We start from the raw sequence: 24,677 nt of genomic DNA, 5'->3' as shown, positions 1-24,677 counted from the left end.
TGGGGTCGACTTCTTTCTCTCTCTCTCTCTTTCTGTCTTGTTGTGTTTGTGTTGTTTGTAAACTGAGTAAAGCAAAAAGGCTGTTCTTACAGCTGGTACGGTGCGCCAAGAGCGCTGAAAGCACATGATCCACAAGTTCTCCAAGAACTTTGCCGCAACAGACCTCGTGCTTCGGGTAACGAAGGTCACCACGCGGTCAGTGGGTCGTGCGATGTCCACTATGGTGGACCAGGAACACCATCTCTGGCTGTGTCTGGCTGACATGAGGGAGACCGACAAAGTCAGGTTCCTTAAATCCCCTGTGTCCCAGACCGGCCTCTTCGGTGATGAGGTCGAGAACTTTGCCCAGCACTTCTCGGCTGTACAAAAGCAGACTGAGGCTATTAAACATATCCTGCCGCGGCGGTCAGCTGCTGCCTCCACCTAAGCGGCGCCGAGGAGCCAGTCGCAGGCAGGCCGCCCCGCCCGTCCCCCGCCAAGAGGAGCAGCAAAGCCAAGGGTAGGCGACCCAAGGATGGGCGACCCGGAGATGGATGGGACTGCTCTTCATGAGATGGTGACCACACCGCTCCCTCCCCCGGCACGCTCAGCACACTCAGATCCCGCAACGGGCCGCCTCCCAGAGAGAGCTTCCTGAGTCGCGTCCCTGCGTTCCACCTCGCTGCCCCACTACGGGTACGCCTACGGTCCCTATGGTCCTGCTTGTATGGTCTCTGCGAGCCTGGTTAACGCTCCCCAGTTCGTCTCGCTGGCTCATTCGGACCATCAGGCTCGGCTATGCGATTCAGTTCGCCCGGCGTCCCCCCTAGTTTCGGGCCATCCTTTCCACTACAGTGAGAGCAGCCGATGCCCATGTCTTGCGAGCGGAGATCGCAGTCCTATTGGCGAAGGACGCAATAGAGCCAGTCCCTCCAGCCGATATGAGGTCAGGGCACTACAGTCCCTACTTCATTGTACCCAAGAAAGGCGGTGGATTACGACCAATTTTGGACCTGCGAGTTTTGAATCGGAGTCTCCACAAGCTACTGTTCAAAATGCTCACACAGAGATGCATTTTCGAATGCATCCATCCACGAGATTGGTTTGCAGCGATCTACCTGAAGGATGTGTACTTTCATGTCTCGATTCTCCCTCGACACATGCCGTTTCTGCGCTTTACGTTCGGGGGTCGAGCATATCAGTACAAGGTCCTGCCCTTCGGGCTGTCCCTGTCTCCCCGTGTCTTCACGAAAGTCACAGAGGGGCCCTTGTTCACATGAGAGCTGCGGGCTGCGGGCTGGGCGACACCAAACAAGTTCGCTAGATATTATAGCCTACGTGTAGAGCTGGTCTCCTCCCGTGTTCTCACCCTAAAAGGGGTAGAAGCACTGAGAGGCCCGGCTCTGTCGGCTTGCTGCACCCTACTGTGCACCCTTATTGCTCCAGAGTGAAAAACCTGTTGAGTCCGCCAACACCCTCGGCCCGGATGTGGCGGAGTGTCCGGCGCCAGGCCTTTATCTATTGAATCCTTGAGAACCGGGTCTAAGCTGGGTCCCATGTGTGTGACCCTGCGGGGATCCCATATGTATATTTCTTCCACGGCTGCTCCTAAACGGAAGCCTGTGTCTTTCCCTTGGGCTAAGTCACCCAGTATTCATATGCAGTACAACCTTCGGGTTAGTCCATATGTATATCTCCACATAACTCCTTCGAGGAAGAATGTGGGTTCCGCAGCGTTCTCCTTCCTAACAGAAAGGGCACGCTTTCCCAGTGTTATCCAAGAATCTCACCTTATGGGTTATCACGGAACAACAGTGACAGATATACTCTGTGTAAGCCCTCTCCTATCGTCCTTCCAGGCAAGAAGGGGCAAGAGGCTTGCACAGGGATGAGGATAAAAACTTGCTGGATGGGGTCAGCAGCTGTGGCCCTTTGGTAGCAATTCCTATTCGTCTGTCTCGACGTGGCGTCGACTGACCGACTGAAGAGGAACGTCTAGGTTACATATGGTAACCCTCGTTCCCTAAAGGAGGGAACGGAGACGCCACGTCCCATCGCCACATCTGCTGCGGCCCGCTGGGGCAGCCAGCTTATCGGCTCGGCTCCTTATATACGTGGCTGAACAGCTGATGCAAATGATTGCACATCAATGTTCATTGGCTCGTTTAGTTTTACTCAAAGTAGATTGGCCTCTCTAGCGAGATTCCTATTCGTCGGTCTCGACATGGCGTCTCCGTTCCCTCCTTCAGGAAACGAGGGTTACCATATGTTCGACTCATGAGTTTCCATGTTCTTAAAGCTTTATTTTTTTCTCTTTATTTTTTTTAGCTTAAATAATTAATTAATGTAAAGGATTATTTTATGGAAATATCAGAAATGAAAGTGGAATGCCTTACAGTCACACTCACAGTAATACTGGAACAAAATGATTTTCATGATTTTCAACTCTGCTAACAGTTATGAAACTTCTTTAAGAATCGTCTTTTGAGCATGATTCATAACACTACTTTTGTGATGTACTCCCTTGTAATGAAGTGTGAAATAAAAGGCCATTTAAGTGTACCTAAAGAGAGTACATTTTCATGACTGTTTCTTAACACACTTAAGTACATAAGTGACTTTGTAGTAATGGCAAATTAAAAGTTTTAAAGTAATAAGTACTCTTAAAATGTCTGCTAAAAGTGTCCTTTTTCACAAGGGCTTGTCACTTTGAGATCAACTAAATCTAAAGTATCCATTTAATAGAGATAACAGAGTTGCTACATACAGTATAAAAAAGTAAGCTTTTTAAAGAATTGTATAAATTTTTTCTTATTTGTTAATAATGTTCAGTTGAAATTTCAAATAATCTCCTAATCCAACATGAATTCTAAGTGTACTTTTGCAATAAGAATTATTTTAATTACAGTTTCCATACTTTCTCCCTCAAAATTAATAATAAGAGAATCGTTTACAGTACAGTAAAGGAACCAAAACGGTAAAGTGAATTGGCAATGGAACCATAATCTAATATACCTCCTAATAAATAAACCTCCAGAATTAATTTTAGGAATCCTGGTGGGGACACCAGCACACTGGCATCCAAAGACCCAACATATGCTGGTGACCAGCAGTACTACTCTTTTCAGCAGAGCAGAAATTACGAGGGAGGGAACAAAAACTGATCCAGTGTGATCTCATGAGTGCTGACTAATTATGTGTTTATCTCACCAGTTACAGTGAACCATAAGGTGCTGAATTCATTTGAGCAGGTGGACAAATCCCAATCCTCTCCGATTGGACAATGTCAGTTCTTCCACCTTACACTGTTTTAAGACAACCCCTCAAAATCAATATGACTAATGTCCTGTATGCCAAGGGGACATTTTTGTATTGCATTGTTTATATTGTATTATACAATATTATATTGTTTTATAGTTATACAAATAATTTTTAAATTAGTTCACCCAAAATAAAAATTCTATTATTTACTCACCCCCATCACCCAGACAATGCCAGTGAAAGGTTCTCACAATCTACTACCTATCTTCCACCTAAAATATCCCACTCATTTCTCTCTCACTCACCATTCTGTCCAGGTGTCCTGCTCCGTCTCCTCTTTCAACTTCTCCTCCTCTAGTCCAGAACAACTTCCCCGCCTCAGGGCCAGAGGTGAACCAGGAGGGAGGTCAGAAAAAGAGAGAGAGGTTCTGTATATGATTCTGGGGTAGAGGAGGCCTCTACTCTACTTTAGTCCACATAAAGAGAATAAGAGATCTTGTCCACTAAGCACCTTAATCAATCTGTCTAATCACAGCTTCTATTACTCTTCACACACAAAGAGTAACTAGGGGTCTGCAGTCACGTGACTGAGGAATATCATCCTCTTAGCCTCTTAGTTGTCTCAAATGTAGTAAAATGGGCTTAGTGGCTTTAAATACCGTGGAATCATTCGCTATGTTATAATTCACTATATTCACTTATCATCACATCATTTCTTTCATGCTGCCTGTACTGAAATTAATTGTAAGGCGAGTCTCATGTGTGCCTTGGGTGCAGATCGCTATTAATATAACACATTTAGTTGTTGCCTATGTAGAGCGTTCCAAATCAGTCACTTATATGAAGTTCCATTTCTGTTCGGATGCTGCTATAGAAGACAGTGAGAAAGAGCACTGGGTTTTGGAGCAGAGGCTGAGCTATTGTGTTTATAACATGCAGACACACAGTGAGGCCTGTTTCTGATACAACTTATCACACACTTAAAATTCTAATAAGTGTGATGTGTCACTGAACAGAGAGCAGACTACGAATAAGTATTTAGGAAACTTTATTCAGCAGCAAGCAACCTCTGTGTATCAAAACGATCTTGTATTTGATCCCAAATCCCAAATTTGATCCCAAGAATTTTGCTCTTGTTTGTGACATAATGGTCTTTTTACTAAGCAAATCCCATTTTCATATTTTCCCCTAACCATGCCCCTAAAATTAACCCTCATAAGGGCTTTTCATATTGAAATAGTTAACCTTGGGTCATTCTAAACCCCGGGTAAAAGAAATCCTGGGTTATCTTGATTCAAGTTTCACATTGCTCATAATTTACCCGAGGTTAACAATTAATCTTGAGTATTCATAAACTGACGTTTCAGACTGTACATTCCTAACCCTGGGTTAACGTCCTTATTTACATATTTGCAGTGTCAGTGTCTCTGAGTGGACGAACGCTTCATGCAATGTTTACACAAAAGCTCTAACGTTGCACATCATCCTATTACTGTATATATTGCCAACTGTACTATCAAGTTTATCCTGAATGGACCTTCTTCACTCCAGTTGTCACGTTTGACATTTTACCCTTCAAACGCTGAAGATACTGTTTAACACAATGCACAGTGTTTCCGTGACTGTCCAAAGCATGTGAATATGTTCCTAAATATTTCTGTCATTGTAGATGGTTTCCAAATCTAACCTGACGTCATATCTGAGCTTCTCAAATCGTGACAGATTAGCACTAGAGTGTGTGCAGCATTAGTAATATGAGGTGTAATCTGCCATATGATCCTGGAGCCCTGGTTAACTCCAGCTGCTCCTCATCATTACATTTCGAAACAAAATGTAAAGTAGTTACACAACATTTTATCAGTCCTTTGTTTAAAATCAACATGACATGCACATTAACCCTAATTCCGCAATGCACATAGGCCTACCTGGTATAACAAAGAATTCATCAGTGCATGATATTCCAAAGAAAAAAAATCTCTTTAGCTTCAAAATCAAATAATCTTTAATCAAATATTTGTTCCGCCTATAAAATAACTTATTTTCCGCTGACATCACCTAGGCCATGCAGGCTATTGGATAATGTTAATTAATAGCCACATAGTGTATTAGACATTCAGGTTTGGCTGTGTTCCAGTACGTTAAGCCCACTTTTTACAATCCAATTAATTCCTGCTGGATAAAATCAAGTCCTGTTCAACTTTTTTTTTTTTCTTGAAAATCCCGTTTCACTTCAAAGTACATCACATTACAAAGTAAAATGTGTTGTGAATGTCATTTCATGTTGACTTTAAGCAACAGTTGTGTAATTAGTATTTGTGGAATCTATTTGTGTTGAGTGTGCTCTACTCTACATGGAAACGGCCTTTACTCACCAGCCATGACAACAGTGCACATGCTGCCATGCTCATCATAGTCAGACACATGGTTACAGACAAAAATGGAGGGGTGGAGTGTGTCCATCAGACTGTGTGAGCAAGGAAGGGACACGTGCTAATAAGTACATGCACACATTTGACTGTGATTGGCAGAGAGCAAGGAAGGATCAGAGGAAAGTGTACTTCACCTGCACCCTCTTTAACCTTCTTCTTTTATCCTTCCATCCTCTCCGCCTGCTCATCCTCCTCCCTTCTCATTTATTTTTAGACGGCTTAGTCGAGGGGTGGAGGATGTTCCCGAGGCGTTCTGTATCAAGCACACAGATCCTAAATGAATGATTATATGTGAAATGGAGTCATTTATCCAGGTTTCTTATTCTTTGAATTTATTCATTAAAAATTATTCGTGATCAATGAATTTGTGTCCCAGGGGTTGATTTGTATTTCATTTTTTTGTTATATGCAGTTCACATTAACACATTTTACAGTATGTCATCTTTTATTTTTGCTACTTTTTAAATACCTTTTATGTATATATTTAATTTTATCCAGACCAGCAATTTCAAAACAATGATAATATAAAGATTATTCAACATAACCCAATTCAATATTTGTTTATTTAAATTACATCCCACAGTTCTGCCACCATAACAAACAGTTTTGCGACAACAGTTTGAGACAACTGTGTCGGTGAAAAGCATGCTTGAGGTGAAATATCTGCTATATATATATATATATATATATATATATATATATATATATATATATATATATATATATATATATATATATAATTCAAAGGCTTCTCTTCGACAGTTTCTCAGTAATAATCCCAATTTTTTTTTGTTCCGAGGGCAGCTCTAAATCCAGAACACAGCTGTCATATTAATGACATACCAGCCAAACACACAGTTCAGAGCCAGACACTTTGTCCTTCTCTCTATTTCTCTCACACTTTCTGTCGGTCTACTGATGAGGCTGAGAATTGTTGCTGTGGTGATGTCATTTGTTGCCTAGCAACAGCTGTCCCTGGGCAACCCACAACCAGGGCCTCTGCACGAACATTTTGGATTATTTGGGGATGTCGATTTCATCAGCGGTTTCTTGCAGCACTCTGCAAAGGTAGGACACGAGACTATGTGAGAAGAGATAAGATGAAGAAAAGACACAATGGGGTCTTAATTTTAATAAATCCTCAAAGATCTGCAGTTTTCAATTAAATTTGTACTAAAATGATTATTCTAATAATTTTGAATACAACACTTTTTATTAAAATAGAAAAATGTAAAATAAAAACATTTTCATTAGTGGCCTTTTGAATCCCACTGTATGTAACAAAGTCAGCATGAAATGGAAGATTAGTCTTTTCTTCCCTTTTGTGACAAATATCCAAGTGAAATGGCTTCTTGAACCAGAAAAATGTAGGGCAGTACTTGATTTTGTCCATTGGGAATGGATTGGATCATTGTGGTTTTTATTGCTACAATCTCATGTGAGTGACAGGTTGCCCCGACCTCGTCCTTAAATTTTTTAATGAATTCAATCTTTAATTATTTGTGTTCTTATGGTGTTTGTGGATGTGAGAACACCCATGGGGGACGAGGGTGTGGAGGTTTGAGAGCCCCGGGGAGTTTCTACAGCTCTGGACACCTTTCAGTCCTACTGCTGACAGGCCCCGTCTTCAATTACTGCCAGTAAATGAACAGAAAAAGCAATGCTGAAGGGGATGATGGAAAAGCTTGTTGACAGCAGCAGCCCATTTCACCACATCCTTACAGCTATGTTTTGTTGACTATTTTTGCTCATCAATTCTCCACAAATTCTCTATGTCTGTTACACTTGCAGTGTACCAGTATCTCTAAATCACATTTCAGGCCATTATTTTTGGCCAAATAACTTTTAGCCACATGTTGTGTTCCTATCACAATTAGAAATGCTTCAACTGGAATGTTTCAAGAAGTTGATAAGACTTATGTATTTAATGTAGTAGTTTTTTTTTACTAACTTGTTTGTTATTTATTTCATTTTAATTGTTGTTGCATCTTTTTCTAATTTATACTCACTGTTGTGGCGCTTTGAGTGCAAAAAAAAGCACATTACAAACAAAATGTATTATTAGCCTTGTATTATTAGTTAGCATGTCTGTGCGGTTTCTACGATTTTAGACTCTAGGAAAGATTGTTGACTGACCTCAGGGAACTCGTTTATAATTACACAATCTGATGACAGTTCTAAATGATTTTAGGTTGTAGAAAACTATTTACCTGTTAGTGTAAGATGGTAATTAGCATGCAACTGCAGTCTGAATCCCTGCGGGAACTACGAGTGCTCTTCATCTGTGAGCGCGCGCCCTCCACTGGTGTGATTTAAAACAAACCACCATCACAGCATCTACGCAGTGAGTTTATTCTTGTGTGTTTGTGCGTTTTACTGTTAGTTGCCTAATGTTGTTGTTGTTGTTGTTTTGGCTGTTCGTTTAGATACTTCTGGAACATTAAACGAGACTGTATTTATCTTGGCTCCAACTGAATGCCTAGTACTATTGGTAGGCCTAAATACGGTAGGCTAGTAATGGCCCCAAAACCTAAATAAAACAATATTCATGAGACAATTAAATATTTTTTAATGATAGTTATTTAAAAGTAACTGAAAATTGCCGTACTTTTATAGCAACATGTGAACTCCTTTGTACAAAAGGTCAGATTTCCATATTTCCATTGCACACACAATTTTAAGACTCTCATCATTCACGCATATTGTTGAGGATAATACACTGTCACTGATGCATACATCACCCCGTTTATTGAGCGTAAACAATCATAGCAGTACACTGGAAAATAACATAACAAATATTAATATTCTGGAGCATATAAATGAAAATGAAAATAATAAAATAAAATCAATTATTATTATTTTTTTTTTAAATCAATGCAATTATATAGTCTGCCATAAAAATCAGGAGTGTGCAAATGATTAGATGATCAATCTAATGCAATTTAATAAAACAAGAAATTTATACAAAAACTAAATCTTGTAAGGTACAAAATAAAAATAAAGAGTTTAGGAACAGAAAGAAGATTATATCGCTAATCATAATAACTACAATAATAATGATTCAATAATGTATGTTGATCACACTGGCTCATTTTGTCCTTATGGCTGCTTAAATACACATTCATAGTCAACCAAAAAAATGGCACAATCCTTAATCAGCTACAGAAGGACAAATAATCGTGCATGTTCACAACTACATCTACTCATTGAGGTCTATATGAACTGGGCACTGAAGAACAAGGCCCTTACAGTGTTTGGGTTAATCAAAGCCTTTGCAATCAAACCCATACTTCATATTACAATATAAAACAGTACAATTGTGCTGAGGTTACAGTATAAAAACCTACTCGGTATGATCCCTACACTATCACAGCTGGTGACATGAAACTGCTCTCTCTAGTGGCAGAGGAGGTGATGTAATATATGCCTTCCTCTCCCATCATACTTTCTTCGTCTTCGTCTCTGTCATCATGGTAAGGAGTCTTATTGTCCTCCCAGGAAGGCTCATGATGATCCTTGTCATCATAGTATACTAAATGATCCTGTCAGAGTAGAGATTGTAGTGTTGTGATTAGAGTCAAAACACATATGTGTTTCTATGATAGAGAGGATTATGATCTGTGAGTAATAAGCCTGAATTATGCATGGAAAATGAACATGCCATCAAATATGTATGATTTACCATCTTAAATGCTACAAAGGATTAGAGGAATAGAGAGACGGAGAGAAATGGCCTCTTACTGTCATTGGCTCCTCTTTCTCTGTGTCATGGTGCATGAGCTCAGGATCAGACTCAGGTTTACTGATGCTCGGCTACAAAAGGAAAAGAAAAGGGTCAATTGCTGCGCTTTATGGAAGCTTGTTTCTGCCACTGAATAAAAAAGAAAAAAGTAATTTTACTTTTTATCTCAAAATTCTGACTTTTTTCTCGCAATTGCGAGTTTACAACTCACAATTCTCTGAGGAAAGAAAAGTCACAATTGTGAGATCAAAAGTAAAATGACTTTTTTTTCTTTTTTATTCAGTGGCAGAAACAAGCTACCATAATTATAGGTGAAAAGTTTCTTCTGAAAGAATTTCAGATTTTTTTTTTTTTGCTATTGTAAAAAAACAAAAAACATATATATATAATTAAATAAAATTAAATAATAAAAAAGTAAATGGAAAGTTTTTAATTAAAATGAAAATTCAATGAAAATTAGAAATGTTGTCTGGACAATAACTGAAATAAAACTTATTATATCATAAAACAGGAACTGAGCAAAACTAATAAAAGAATCACAAGAATTTCCATCTTCCTTAAAAGCACTTTCACTATTTTAAAGAAAACATTTCATGCATTTCCACTAAAATTCCCATAATATCCCCTTTTGATTTGATGACAGCAGCACTCAAGCTACATTAACTTCACAGGTTAAAGTAAAACCTGATGATCATGATCTCCAGCATGATTTGAGATGATCCAAAGAGCATGGAGAACATCTGACTGTCTGTACAAAGATTTTTAACATGATCAACGTTACAAGTATACTTGTTTGATTAGTGACGGAGGTCACACTTTATATTAGGTGCTTTAAACTACTATATACTTGTCAAAAAAAATTATTAGGTAATTGTACAATGTTGAATTACAAAAGGTTTAAAGGTATAGGGTAATGGGTTAGGGTGTAATCAACAGTGTAATTATAGATGTAATTACAGAAATATATTACAGCAGTAATTACATGCAGGTATTTTTAAATATAAGTACAATGTAAACACATGTATGTACACAATAAGTGCAGTGTGTCAAATTATTTGAATGTTGAATGTGCATTATAGGAAAAAGAAACAGTAGCATGCAGAATATTGAATATTTCCAATCCATTTAATGTCATTTGTTTTCAAAATTTTAAAAACATTCAAACTTTCTGTTCATCTCAAGGCTATAGGAATCCTCGATTTTCAGTTTGGACTCAGACTTTTGGACACCACACACACACACACACACACACACACACACACACACACACACACACACACACACACACACACACACACACACACATATATATATATATATATATATATATATATATATATATATATAGCTAATTTGATGCTGCATTTGCTCAAAGTGTAAAATAGAGTTTGAATCTCTCGGCTCTACTCACTCTGTCTGAATATGAATATGTCTTCGTAGGAGGAGGAGGTTTGTGAGTGGGTGGACGGCTGTAAGAACAGACACAAACAGACTATCAGTAAAGTGGGAAACATTCACCGGTCATTTATACGCAGTGTTGGGGGTAACACATTACAAGTAACCTGAGTTACATAATCAGATTACTTTTACTAACGAGTAAAGTAACGCATTACTAATGCTAGTAACTAATGTAGTTAACTAATGTTAACTAATGAAACCTTATTGTAACCTGTTGCCAATGAATTTAGTTTCACTGAACGCAAAATATTCCTCCAATGTTGCATGGTCAAAACCAGATTAGAGATAAACGTGTAGTTTTGTTTATTTTTCCTGTGGCCTCGGCTCATAGTTCAGAGTTAAAGGACAAGTTCGGTATTTTACACTTAAAGCCCTGTTTACAGATCGTATCTGATGAAATAGAACGGTTAAGATTAAAATTTGGACACATGCTGCTGTCCCGAGAATTTTTGGTTTATTTCGCTTCCCCCCCCCACCCCCACAATGGTTGTCTATGTGCACTGGAAGATTCCGTCCTAAAAACACATTAAACTTTCGTTTACAAAGACGTGAAACTCACCGAGTGGTCAGGGGTGTTCACTGATATGTTCACTCAAAAATCGCTGAAAAAGATGCTTTCCAACAGGTTTTATCGTAGTTTTTGTCCAACTCCATTGACTTAATAGGACATGCTGTGAGACCGCAGCACCTTTACGGTATTACTCCGCCGCTTCTTCTTCTGCTTCTTCTGTGTATTCAATGAAATGCTCGTGGTTTGCTTGCAATTGGCAAAGGTGCATTATCGCCACCAACTGGGCTGGAGTGTCTATTATTCAAGCTCTCAACGGAAGAATCACGGGTGTGACGCGTTTGGCAAAATAGGTCCACAAAAGCGGAATAAACCTAAAATTCTCGGGACAGCAGCATGTGTCCAAATTTTTATCTTAACCGTTCTATTTCATCAGATACGATCTGTAAACAGGGCTTTAAGTGTAAAATACCGAACTTGTCCTTTAATGAAACTAAAAGCTGAGTTACTTTGTTTTCTCGTTTATTGGCTGACACCACTCCTGTCCCCATGTAGAGAGAAATCGGGAGCATGTAAATAAATAATTGAATAAAAAACGCAAAAGTAACAACGCATTACTTTCCATAAAAAGTAACTAAGTAACGCAATTAGTTACTTTTTTAAGGGAGTAACTCAATATTGTAATGCATTACATTTAAAAGTAACTTTCCCCAACACTGTTTATAAGTAACTTGTTTTTACCAGGGTACCAGTCAAAGACAGAATATAAAAGAGGAGGCAGTACTTACTCTATGTTTTTCCTTTGGCATTTGCGGACCATCACTATGGTAGTTGCAATTATGGCTATGAGGATGATCACACAAATAATACCACCAATAACACCTCCAGTAGAGGAACCCTGTCTTGTCTCAGGAAATTCTAAAGGGAGAGAGAGAGAGACTTAGATCTCTATGAGTCATAGAATAACAATTACATTTTCCTTTTCTTTTGAAATAAAACAGTTCAGTGCACTTCTGTATAAGTATCTTGAGTTTCTGACCTCAAATCATTCTCCTCAGTCAAAACAGCTTGCATAGTAACACATGACCACCCGCACAACATTGCCACATCTACACAAGTTCTGGTAGTTTATAAACACCACTTAAATCCTGCTGTGCTGTTTTCTCACAGCAGATCCTGCTTTCTTAGGCTGGATAAATAAATCCCAGATTCCACACACATGGAATCATGCTCATCTGTCTTGTACAGCTAGTTTAACATTGCCATGAAGATCTTCTAAGCCAAGAAAAATTATACATTCATTTCTGATGACATTATGTAATGTAATTTCTTGACATTCATAATTATTATGCATATTCAGGTGAACTCTCTATTTCTATACAACTCATAGGACATGCAGATTGATGGGAAGAGTGCTCAGCTTAGAAATAAAATCAGAGATGATGTGAGAATAATGTTTCACACCTCTGGCATAAGGTGAGACATTTGTTTAATTATGTCATTTTTCCCCCCTGAAATATTTTTGTGCATTTGTCATTATGGAATGTTATTTTTATGGTATGTGTAAAATATTTTTTTTAATGAGTGAAATATTTGATGTCTACATGGTATGTTTGGGCTCAGTAAGAAAGATTTTATACAGTGTCCATATCAAATATTAACTTAACAATATGACTAACTGTATAATTATGTCAAAGCTGTTCCAGGAAATAATTATATATTAAATATAGCCTACATCAGTATTACTTGCTACTCCTGGAATTACACTATAATGTAATTATAATATTAAACATTAAAATTGTAAATCATTGTTTTATTAATTATTACTTAATATTTTATGTAAAAACTAATAGATGTCACCATACTTCTCCAGTTGATTGAATACATCAAGAATTGCAAAAACAAAATTGTATTACAAGTTTTCTAAAATGTTTTATTTAAATATGGAAATATTTAGTTAGTATCTAATTAAATATGCACTAATTTGCATCATTTCCAGAAATCTGAACATTGGATAAGGGTTTCAAATTCTTGGTTCAAAATTCTTGGTTCATTTTTGTTGACTTCTTTGAGTCAGGTTTTAACAGGGGATTATTGATTTTTTTTTTTTTTTTTTTTTTTTTATCACTGTCAACATGAGAAAATTACTGGAAAAAACTAATTTTGAGAAAACGGCCTTTAAAGATAGGCTTGTGATTGGAATCTACAGACAATAATAGATGAATATAATCAAATACTTAAACTGTAAGTAGGCCTATGTTTTCTTTCCACTAAGTCCCTTCGAACAAAACCACAGTGGCTCCCAACCCTGGTCCTCCCATCCCCAACACTGCACATTTTTGGATGCCTCTCTTATCTAATCAGGTATGTTTGATTTGAGAGATATTTATTATTTAAACTGTGCAGTCATGACTTTCATGGACTCTATAGGACCACCAAGGTTGGGAACCACTGTGCTGTGCTAAGCTAAATAAATACATGTAAAATAACTTGATGTTACACTAGATGGCGCTACAGCTGTAAAAAACACTCGTGATAGAAAAATCCTCCAGGACAATTTATTCTAGACACAGACTCCCTGATGCCACTACCATAAAAGTGCAGCGTTTACCGTGCAAATATATCCGCTCGTCTCTCGGATCACTCACTTTGCTTTGCAGGTGTTATACTGACAGGCAAGTTAACGTCTGGCGTACGGCCGAGAGCCTGCCTTGGCGATTTTCCACTAGTCATCGACATGGGAATGAAAGAAGAAGTAAAAAGAAAGAGAGAATGTTGGCCAGCTAGACAAACCGGTTTAAAGGACAGAATGGATGCTTTTATTTAAAAGAAAGACAAAAGTTTGGCTGAAGGAACGTGTTTGGCTGAAGGAACGTGTGCGCGTCACGTCTCGCTGAATATCTGCCTTGTCAATCACACGTCGTTCTTTCACTTCGTTCGTCTCGCGCTGTCAATCTCTCGTTCTTGTCCTAAAGCGCTCTTTCCTCTTTTCTTTCGCTTGGTTCTGCTGAAATCTCATAGCAGATAACACATCCGAGAATGTAACGCATATAATTTTATTACAAAAAAAAATCTTTAGAATACGGTTTTCTGTTGAACCCCAAAACTGAGCGTGAACTATTTTCGTAGAATTACCCTAAACTGGATATTTTACCATTGCCCATGGCAATATACCAGTATATAATTGTGACCCATCGAAATATGTGACGTAGTAGACGTTGTGTTGACCTAATCCTAATGCAATTCTAACCCTAACCCTACCCAGATAGATGGCATACATATCCGGGCCTCATCTGGGCACTCAACTAGACAAAATGTCATATGGGCTGTATCTGGCCCACACACATTAAGACAGTTTTAGTGTGACTTGTGGCCCATGTGACCTTTGCCGCTAAGCCTTGCCAGCCACGCTCACATCGCCGTCATTCCATGCGGTACGTGGGCCAGAAGAATGCGGGAGATGTGGGCCACAACTGGACCAGATGTCATTTGCTATCTGGGTAACCCTAACGTCACTATATGGTCACATGAACAATACTTGTGTTGTGACCCCCACCAGATTATCTGATACCCCCCCCCCCAACCCCAACCCCCCAAGTCCCCAGTATAGTAGGGTAGGTTTAGGATTAGGGGATGGGGTTAGGATTAAGCAATCAGTAGTGTCTTCAACGAGTGGGGTAATAATTTGGCAGGAGTCGAAATTCGGCTCAAAATCTGCACTACTTCCGGTCCTATTAAGGTGGGTTCACATTTAACGTTACTCGTCGAATTTTCGCAGGTGAAATGCAGTCATTTCAACAGGAATCCACGAGATTGAGAATTTCATGTGTATTCACATCTGAATCCTGATCACCTTGTTGGGGTTTATTATGTGATAATGACCATCAGAATGCACATTATCCCTTACACCACATACTCGCATACTAAATGCAGCATTACACACAGTTCATAAAAACAGCACATACATGAGCATGAATTACAGAATTATCCCTTCACACAAACAGAATGAGCAAAACTCCACTCAAATCTAAGAACACAATCAGGGAGACAGCTGATTCATTTGAAGAAAGAGCCTTTAGCAGTATACCACTAACACAGAATGAGATGGAGAGAGAATATGAGGTGTAGAGGAAGTGAAGGTCACTGCAGACAGAAGCAGAATGAGGGAAGAATGTGTGTGTGTGTGTGTGTGTGTGTGCGTGTGTGCGTGCGTGCGTGCGTGTGTGCGTGCGTGCGTGCATGCGTGTGTGTGTGTGTGTGTGTGTGTGTGTGTGTGTGTGTGTGTGTGTGTGTGTGTGTGTGTGTGTGTGTGTGTGTGGAGCAATGGCGCAAGAAAGCAGGGAAAAAACTCAATCTATCATCAATGTGACATCTCCGTTTATAAACTCCAGTCTACAGCTCAGAGTCTCAGGACGTCCGTGAGGCTGTTTACTGCCACATAAATGGTGGACACAGATATTGCAGTGCATTAACTTAACAGTGTCACAGAGACCAAATTTGCTATGTCATGTTAAAGGAATATCTCACCCAAAAATTTACATTTTGCAATAATTTTCTTGCACTCATTTCAGTACAAGCATGACTTTCTTTCTTCCAAAACAAAACTCTTTTTTTATTCAAGTGAACACAAAAGAAGAAAAACTAAAAAACTAAAACTACTTTATATTGTACTGAAAACTACATTCATTAGATTTAGTTAAAACATCTTATTTAATAATTTTATACGATTTACTTTATTTATATATATATATTTAGCTTTTACTATATATTGTTTTAATTTAATTTAAACAATAACACATTGACATGGTTTCCAAACATCCGTTTCAATATACTCTTGAAACGAATTGGTAACACTTTACAATAAGGTCTCATTAACTAACATGAACTAACAATGAGGAATACATTTGTTTCAGTATTTATTCATCTTTGTTAATGTTAATTAATTCAAATCCAGTTGTTCATTGTTTGTTCATGTTAGTTCACGGTGCATTACCTAATGCTAACACATTTTAATAATGTATTAGTAAATGTTGAAATTAACATGAACTAAGATTAATAAATGCTGTAGAAGTGCAGTTCATTATTAGTTCATGTTAACTAATGTAGTTAACTAATGTTAACTAATGAAACCTTATTGTAAAGTGTTACCAATGAATTAGTTAGTTTCACTGAACACAAAATTTTCCTCCAATGTTGCATGGTCAAAACCAGATTAGAGATAAACGTGTGTAGTTTTGTTTATTTTTCCTGTGGCCTCGGCTCACAGTTCAGAGTAACTGAAACTAAAAGCATTTTGAAAGCTCTTGGGCTCAATAAACCACGGTATGCAGTAATTCAGTTATGGTGATTACAATCGAGTCACATGACCCATCTCTGTCACAACAATCTTATTTCACACGGTGTGTCTGAAGTGGCAGGTTGATGGCATTAATTTGTGGAATAAACAATTTAAGGTGAATTATGGATGTGTCAATATGAAAAGACATACGCAATTAGGGGGATTATGGCTGTAGACATGATGCTCTGTCAATGTAGGACTGCAAATAGACTGTGTGTGTGTGTGTGTGTGTGTGTGTGTGTGTGTGTGTGTGTGTGTGTGTGTGTGTGTGTGTGTGTGTGTGTGTGTGTGTGTGTGTGTGTGTGTGTGTGTGGAAGAGAAGCCAAGCCTCCAGATCCAGGCTTAATGGAGTTAGATTATCAGCATCCATTCTGACTGAGTGGAATTTGACATCAGAGAACATTTCCCATGAGAAACTGCATCCCGGTGAATAACAATAAGAGACAGACAGATCAAAGAGAGATGATGACACATCTGACACCGGAAAATCAAACGTTCTAACACACATTTTGACATATAAGCCAGCACACATGATGAATCCAAACTGTGAAGTTTGTGTAAAGCCCAAATGAGAGTGAAGGTGTTATCAAAGGTGGGTTTTTTTTTTTGAGGGGGTAGTGGTTATCTTGACTCTGTGCCCTAAGTGAGACAAAACATGACTGAAGGGGTAATGGTTTTTAAAAACGTAGTAGTAAAATGTGAGCAGAAGTCAAGCAGTATAGTTTTGGTTTAGGGTGCAAGTAGAACATCACATTTCACCCTTATTTATAGAAATCTATACAGATTGTTTCAAAGCAGCTGCACAGTAATAAACAAGAAAATAATGTCGCAAAGCTATAAAAAGATGACATTATTCAGCTCAATTTAGTTCAATGTTAATTCAGTTTAGTTCAATAATAGTGAAGTGCATCAAATAATAAAATGAATTTCACTTTCCTCTCAAGATGACCTATACTTGCGCAGTGTTGGGTAAGTTACTCTCAAAAAAGTAATTAATTACTAGTTACTAATTACCTCTTCAACAGTGTAGTTAGATTACTATTCTAATTACACTCTCTAAAAAGTATTTAATTACTTTTAATTACTAATTACTTTCTAAATCCCATATCAACCTCAACCAGCTGAATAATACAAGGATAGACATGAAACTGTTTTAATTCTTTCAAATAAAAACTATAAAATTGCATGAATTATCCTTAAACTGACCAAACAATTTAAAGGGAGAAGGTTAACATAATAAACATACTTTTTAACATCAGACAATACATTTTGATGTTAAACCCACTATTGTTTTATAGAATTGTCCTAGTTAATACCAGTCTGATCTCATGACATTTCACACTTATTTTACAAGGTGGCTAATTCGTACGAATTTGTATGAGAAATGCATATGAATTGCCGTGAGATCGGATTGGTCTATACACAGTATTTAGCTCAATTACATCAGAAGTAACTGTAATTAAATTACAGAAAAATTAAGAGTAATCCCTTACTTTACTTTTTTGAGGGAGAAGTAATTCAATTACAGTATAGTTACTTAGTAATTAGTTACACCCAACACTGTACTTGCGTAATTGTAATGTTAAGCTATGAAATTATGCAGCACATACTGATAAGGTATTTCTAACCTGACAAAATGTTCTCCCTATGTTTTAACACATTCAACTTGACAGATTTTTTCTCTGCATGCTTTTTCATTGTATGGAAAAGAGTAGCTTTGACATTTTGATAAGTTCTTTTGAGTTAGATAATGACAGAATTTCCAGTTGAAGCAAATGATCTGAAAAAGGCTGAAATGGAAAAAAAAAGTTTTTTTTATCAACAATTTTTAATGGATTCTCAAAAACGTAAGGGTTGGCATGTGCACGGTTATCATGCCAACGGGTTTATCTAATGCCTTCTCCGCCTCTGACTTTGAACGGGACATGTGGTTCACAAGTGGTCCCTATTCATTTCACTTGAGCTTCGGCAAGCACTGTAATATCCCGCATATATGCCATGCAATTTGACTCACCCCATCACTCTTCATGATAACAATGCGGCACAAGTGTGTGCGTGTGTGTCTTCAGCAGTCTCATTCATCACACTCTGCCCAGCACTAATCACAGCTGAGGCCAAGACTCAGCCCATGCATTTAAACTGTCTGAGGATTAAACTGATGTCAGCGACACTGAGTCTCTGTGTGTGCACGAGTATGTGTGCGTCTCTCCGGGGAGGCAGTGAGGTTTCTGCCACTGCGCATTAAGGAAGAAGACAGTAGCCACAGGAGCAGGCCGGATCCCCATCTCCAAGGTCACTGCTCCCTCAACACCTACAGCTCCTGACGTCACTCATGCAATTTTTCAATATTTCTGACATTGTTTCTGACAAAGACTGATTTTGTCAGAAGTTACAGTACATCCCAATCATTCATCATGTTGTTGTCCAGCACACAAACATGTTAACTTTTATATAACTTTTATATAAACATTAGGCTATAGGCTACATAAGTTCATTCTGGCATTTATATACAGTTCAACATCTACTTTTCAAAGTGCGACCAAATACATGGTGCGGTCACATTTAACTTTGTTCAGCGAATTTTCGCAGGTGAAATTTGGTAATTGAAATTAATTAGCCTAATTTCAATAGGAATCCACGCGATTAGGAATTTAGTGTGAGGTGAAAGATTTATTGATTGTGCAATAAATTGCAATAAATAAATCGAAATTCATCATGTTACGCTGCTTGAAGGTGAATTCTGTGTGAGCTGCACATGCTTCTTCATATATCGCTACACATTGACCCTTTTCACATTTCCGAGTTTCTCAGAAGCGGAAGTCGTCATAGTTGGGTAAACTTTTATAACGGTGAATGAGAGACTAGCCCACATTAAATATATATTTTCCGTGTTCCCATTTGTGCAAATAGCAAAAGAAAAACTCCACAATAGTGTTTTCACAACTTTCAAAAAGAGGAAAAAAATAGAGAGAGATTGATAAAGGCAGTCAGAAGAGAGAAAGACGTCAATTTTACCGTCACTCCCACAGCATCACAGCAGGGTTAACACATTTTTTTGTAATTTGAATCAAATTATTTGATGCAAAGGTAATATAATACAAAGTATACTGTTATAAATGTACATAGTAGCCATATAAATGTACATTTAAAAAAAAATATATATATATAAAAACTTTGCAGGATTTACGATGCTGATGACCGTTAAAACTAGATCGATGAATGTAATGGTTCAAAAACACTGATTCATTCATTCAGGAATGAAACAAGTAACCATAGATATTGCAAGTAACTCCTAAGGAGCGAGTCATTGAATCATTTAATCAGATTCGTTCGAAAACACTGCTTCACCGCTTCACCGCTTCACCCTGGAACGCCAATGCTCGGTAACTATTTTCTTCAGAGCAAAAACAGACAAAGTAACCGGCAGTGTGTTACAATAGTAAAGTTACGCAATATTAACTTATTGTTTATTGTTGTAGGCCTAAAATAGACTTTATGCATATTGGGATTGTATTTAATTTTGGACAGGAATGAAAACTCTGTAGCCTACTGTTATTTTAGAACATTACATCAGAAAGACATTCAGTAGACAAATATTACATAAAACATTTTGAAAGTTGTGAATTAGGCCTATGTGATCTAGGACCTTCATACATTGCATATTATGTAAGTTTCCCTCATAGTCACAGCCTCGATTTCAACGGTGTTTAAAACATCTATATTATATAGGCCTATAGGCACTTGCAAATCATACTGTGGCATGCTTACGATTGAAACAGGATACTCAACATAAAATAACTTAGTGTATTTCTTTGATTTCATGTCCACTTTATGTATTATTTTGTGTATGAATCATTTTTGCAATTGAGGACGACTACATGTCCTCAAGGGGATGTTTTGTCACATTTAGCTCACTTCTGAGGACAATTCTGTCCCTGAAGTAGGCTATAGCTAAGTAAACACACATTTCTATCAGGTTTTAAAAATGACTCCGGGTTCTTATAGTCATCAAGATTATTTTTAAACTTGTGATCTCACATATACCTAAATGCACACAAACACATGCATATGCTGCTAATTAAGTTGAGGAAACACCACACGTTCTGCTTTCCCCTGTATTCTCTCAGTCTTCAGGATTATATTTAAACTTGTTATGTCTAATACTTTCTCTCTCACATAAACACCGACAGTCAGATATATGGAGCTCATGAAGCAAGAAAGGGCAACCACCGCACTTCCCCTTACATTTCTCTCAATCATTAAGACTTTGATGAAGTTACCAACAAAAGTTTGGGAGAAGGATCTTCATCATCTACACATAGGTATTTAAAGCCTAATTATGTCTCACTATTTTCCAAGCATTCTTCTTTCAATCCAATTGCTTCCTATACTGTCTCAACATTTGAGCTGTCTTGAGCCTCTATCTTGTCTATTTTGAGAATGCAGCAATTAATGTTTGCAAAATAGTAAACATGGCTTAATCTATTTATAAATCGTCTTTGTTTTAAATTGAATCTCAGATTTTCAGTGTGAACTCACACTCAACAGGAACCTGCAGTTTAAGTTTAAAGTTGTTGATTGTATGAAAAAAAAGGGAACGAATGACAGTTTCTCACAAAAAATGTCTAGTTCTTCTCAAGTGAAAGTTAATGTGTTACTGCCGAGGGCAGACAGTGTGTTAACCTTTCTAACCTCTGTCTATATTACACACATTCACACACACGCACAGGAAGTCATTTATCCGAGCATACTCATTAAGATTTCCATGTATTAGCATTTAGCAGTCGCTGCTGGGCAGTAGTGCTGCAGTCGCTCCTGTTTAGAGATGCAGATGTATTAGAGCTCCGTGGTTTAAGGCGCCTGCCCGTGGCCTAAACAGCCTCACGACTGAACCAACCAGTTCCTGATTACCAGGCCATTACCCCAATTACACAGCCGCATTCAGCCACAGGGGCCCGATCGCTCTGTGAGCGTGTGTGTGCTCACTGATGTGTGTGTATTTGTTTACCTGTTCGTTAGCTGGGAGTTATTCAGCTTCATTAGTGAGCATTCATGCTTTCTACAGTCGTAATTGCTGTGTTTTCCCGCCACAGTCCACAGTCACATTCCAAACTCACCCCAACACAACAGCTTTAACCGGAGCAAACACACCCCTACACAACCCAGATATTCAAAGCATCCCAAAGCTCACAACCACACACCCACATCCCTGAATATCTGAGATTCTACCAGCTGCATCATACAAAAATACCAGCATTGTATGATAAAAAGCATCTTTTAGCCTCAAACCAAATGTGCTATATTCCAGAAGCCGTATATATGAGCAGCCCCAAACCTTTAATTACACTGAGGCTATGTCTACTCTACACTAATCCGGATACATTTGGAAATGAATCTTTTTTCCTGTGAAAACTGAACTTTTTGAAGACACTCTCCAAGTGAATAAATTTGAAGCGATGCCACATTTAGCCATGTGGCACATTGTGCCGATAGATATCTATGTTTATGCCAGTAAGTGCTTGCTATTCACTTTCATAGTGTTGCTAAAGTTATATGTTACTTTGTAGGATCTTCATATTACATTCCTGCAACGATGATAGAAATTTACCTCGCAATCGCTGTCCTTCGGCAAAACATGAGGGTAATTGCGTTTAGACATGGAATGGCGATTGAGTGCGACCTGGACTCACTAGGAAGTGGTAAGTTTTGTTTGCTAAATTGCTACTGAAATAATCGTGCCAGAAGAAGATCTTTATTATGTCTGGTCTCGGTAACATCTCAGTGTGCTTTTACGACTTTTTATGCATGTGCAGTACGATGATTTTAGCGTTTTCTGGCATTTAAGTGTGGACGAGAAACGTGGAAAATGTTTGAAAATGCTAGTGTTTTGCAATGAAAAAGCTGTTTTCAAATGTATCCGGATTAATGTAGACATAGCCTGAGACGAGAGAATCTTCAACTTTGTCCTGTGCCACAACACCCACTCCATTATCTGCTACAAAAATAACAATGAGCAGAGAGAGAGAGAGAGAGAGAGAGAGAGAGAAAGGAGGACAGTAATGATCATTACAGGCGTCCATGTTGTCCTTTTCTGCCATGGATGCTGCAGGGCAGGTGGGTGTCATTTTTGTGGGTAATGTCCATACTGCATTGATTAATGTTAAGCTCTTTCTCTCTCTCGTTCATTTTGAAATTATTGCTCATCTAGCTATTGGCCCGACCCCAGTAAACACACTGCTGTATAATGTCTGTGTGTGAGACAGCGAGAAACCATGCAGCTTATATTTGCAGCTTATATGACTGTCGTCATCATCACTAATCAGAGCAACCAGGCAGAGCAGGACAGCAGACTATTGAAAGCCTGTTACAGACACAAGCCAAGACCAGTGTCTGCTGTGTTTGAAGAGCCACAATGACCCACAGTCGATTCTTTCTACACATACATTATGCGAAGGGTGTACAAAACTCTTTATGCTCACTGAATGAATTTTTTGCTTGTATTATTATTCGGGTCAATGAGTGGAATAGCATTTTTTAGAAATAGAAATGCAATTCATACATACAGTGATTTCTATGAGCATGTTTTTATTTTGTATAGGTAACACTTGACAATAAGGTTTCATTAGTTAACTACATTAGTTAACATGAACTAAGAATGAATAATACCTACAGCATTTATTGATCTTAATTAATTTCAACATTTACTAATACATTATGGCCCGGTTTCACAGACAGGGCTTAGATTAAGCCAGGATTAGGCCTTAGTTCAATTAGGACATTTAAGTAGCTTTTATAAATGTGAAAAGAAATTACTGATGTGCATCTTGAGACAAAACAATGGCACTGACATATTTTAAGAAATGTTGTATTTATTAGCATTAGTTAATGCACTGTAAACTAACATGAACAAACAAACAATGAACAGCTGTTTTTTATTACTTACATTAAGAAAGGTTAATAAATACTGTAACAAATGTATTGCTCATTGTTAGTTTATGTTAGTTAATATACATTATGTTAACAAATGTGACCTTATTGTGAAGTGTTACCATTATAAATATTTATCAAAACTACTTTGCTTCTGATTAATATTTGAAAAAGCATCATATCAAAGTAATTTGGTGCAACCAACATGCAGAAAAAAAACAGCAGGAAATTATATCACAGAGAGAAGTCGATGAGTGGAAAGAGAATTTTAGATTGACATAACAGTAATTTTTGACACGGTTTTTAACAACACCAGCAGCTTGTTCTAAGTTATTACGCCATTTCTACGTCATTGCACATCCGCAGAACTTTACAGTTTTGGTTTGTAATCCAATCAAGTGTTTACATGACCTATCAAACCATCCCTTACTTTAATATTTAAATGAAATTATATTGGATTTGGCCAATTCATTCCAACTGATGTGGTTACATGTGACGTTTTTAATTCCGACTGTGCTAGTCCGATTAAAAAATTTATTTGCACTGTAATTTGCACTGTAAAGATTATTGTTGGTTTAACTTAAAAAAGTAAGTAACCTGGTTGCCTTAAAATGTTTAGTTCATTGAAATTAAAACATTGAGTTAATACAATGAAGAGGGAGATTGGTTTAATCAACAGAAATTCTAAATGTGATGTTATCTGAACCACATGAATTATCTATATTGTAGTTAATTATCTATTTTCTATATAATTATATAATATACTTATTATATACATAGAGTGAAGTGAAATTATAATTATCTATAGACTATAATCTATTTCTAGTGTATACGTGCTCTGCTTGTTTTGTTCCGTATTGTTCTTGCTCTGTCAATCAAGCACAGTTCTACCGAAGAATTGGTTGATGCTGATTTTCTGCTATTTATTTTCACATTCAATGCACCAGTCTTGTCTTTTGTGCCTGCTAAACTATTTCTAAATGTGTTTTTGACTGATATGAGTCCTGCTAGGCAGCTGAGCAAGAGTTAAACCGA

At 37.8% G+C, this 24,677-nt stretch overlaps 1 protein-coding gene across 1 annotated transcript in view; it reads right to left on the bottom strand.

The window, feature by feature from the left end:
* Positions 1 to 8,221: 8,221 nt before the first annotated feature.
* LOC309484671 (nectin-2) overlaps positions 8,222 to 24,677 on the bottom strand; it is a 70,259-nt gene continuing 53,803 nt past the window's right edge. The window contains exons 7-10 of the mRNA XM_082151011.1: positions 12,166 to 12,295; positions 10,823 to 10,880; positions 9,411 to 9,482; positions 8,222 to 9,211 (exon numbers count right to left, since the gene is read on the bottom strand). Coding sequence (XP_082007137.1) covers positions 9,029 to 9,211; positions 9,411 to 9,482; positions 10,823 to 10,880; positions 12,166 to 12,295 — 443 coding nt within the window. The 3' untranslated portion in view covers positions 8,222 to 9,028. The remainder of the gene's footprint in view (positions 9,212 to 9,410; positions 9,483 to 10,822; positions 10,881 to 12,165; positions 12,296 to 24,677) is intronic.

This window comes from Leuciscus leuciscus (genome assembly GCF_965113295.1).
Source record: "Leuciscus leuciscus genome assembly, chromosome: 20".
NCBI lineage: Eukaryota > Metazoa > Chordata > Actinopteri > Cypriniformes > Leuciscidae > Leuciscus > Leuciscus leuciscus.
This window is presented reverse-complemented; position numbering and strand designations above follow the sequence as displayed.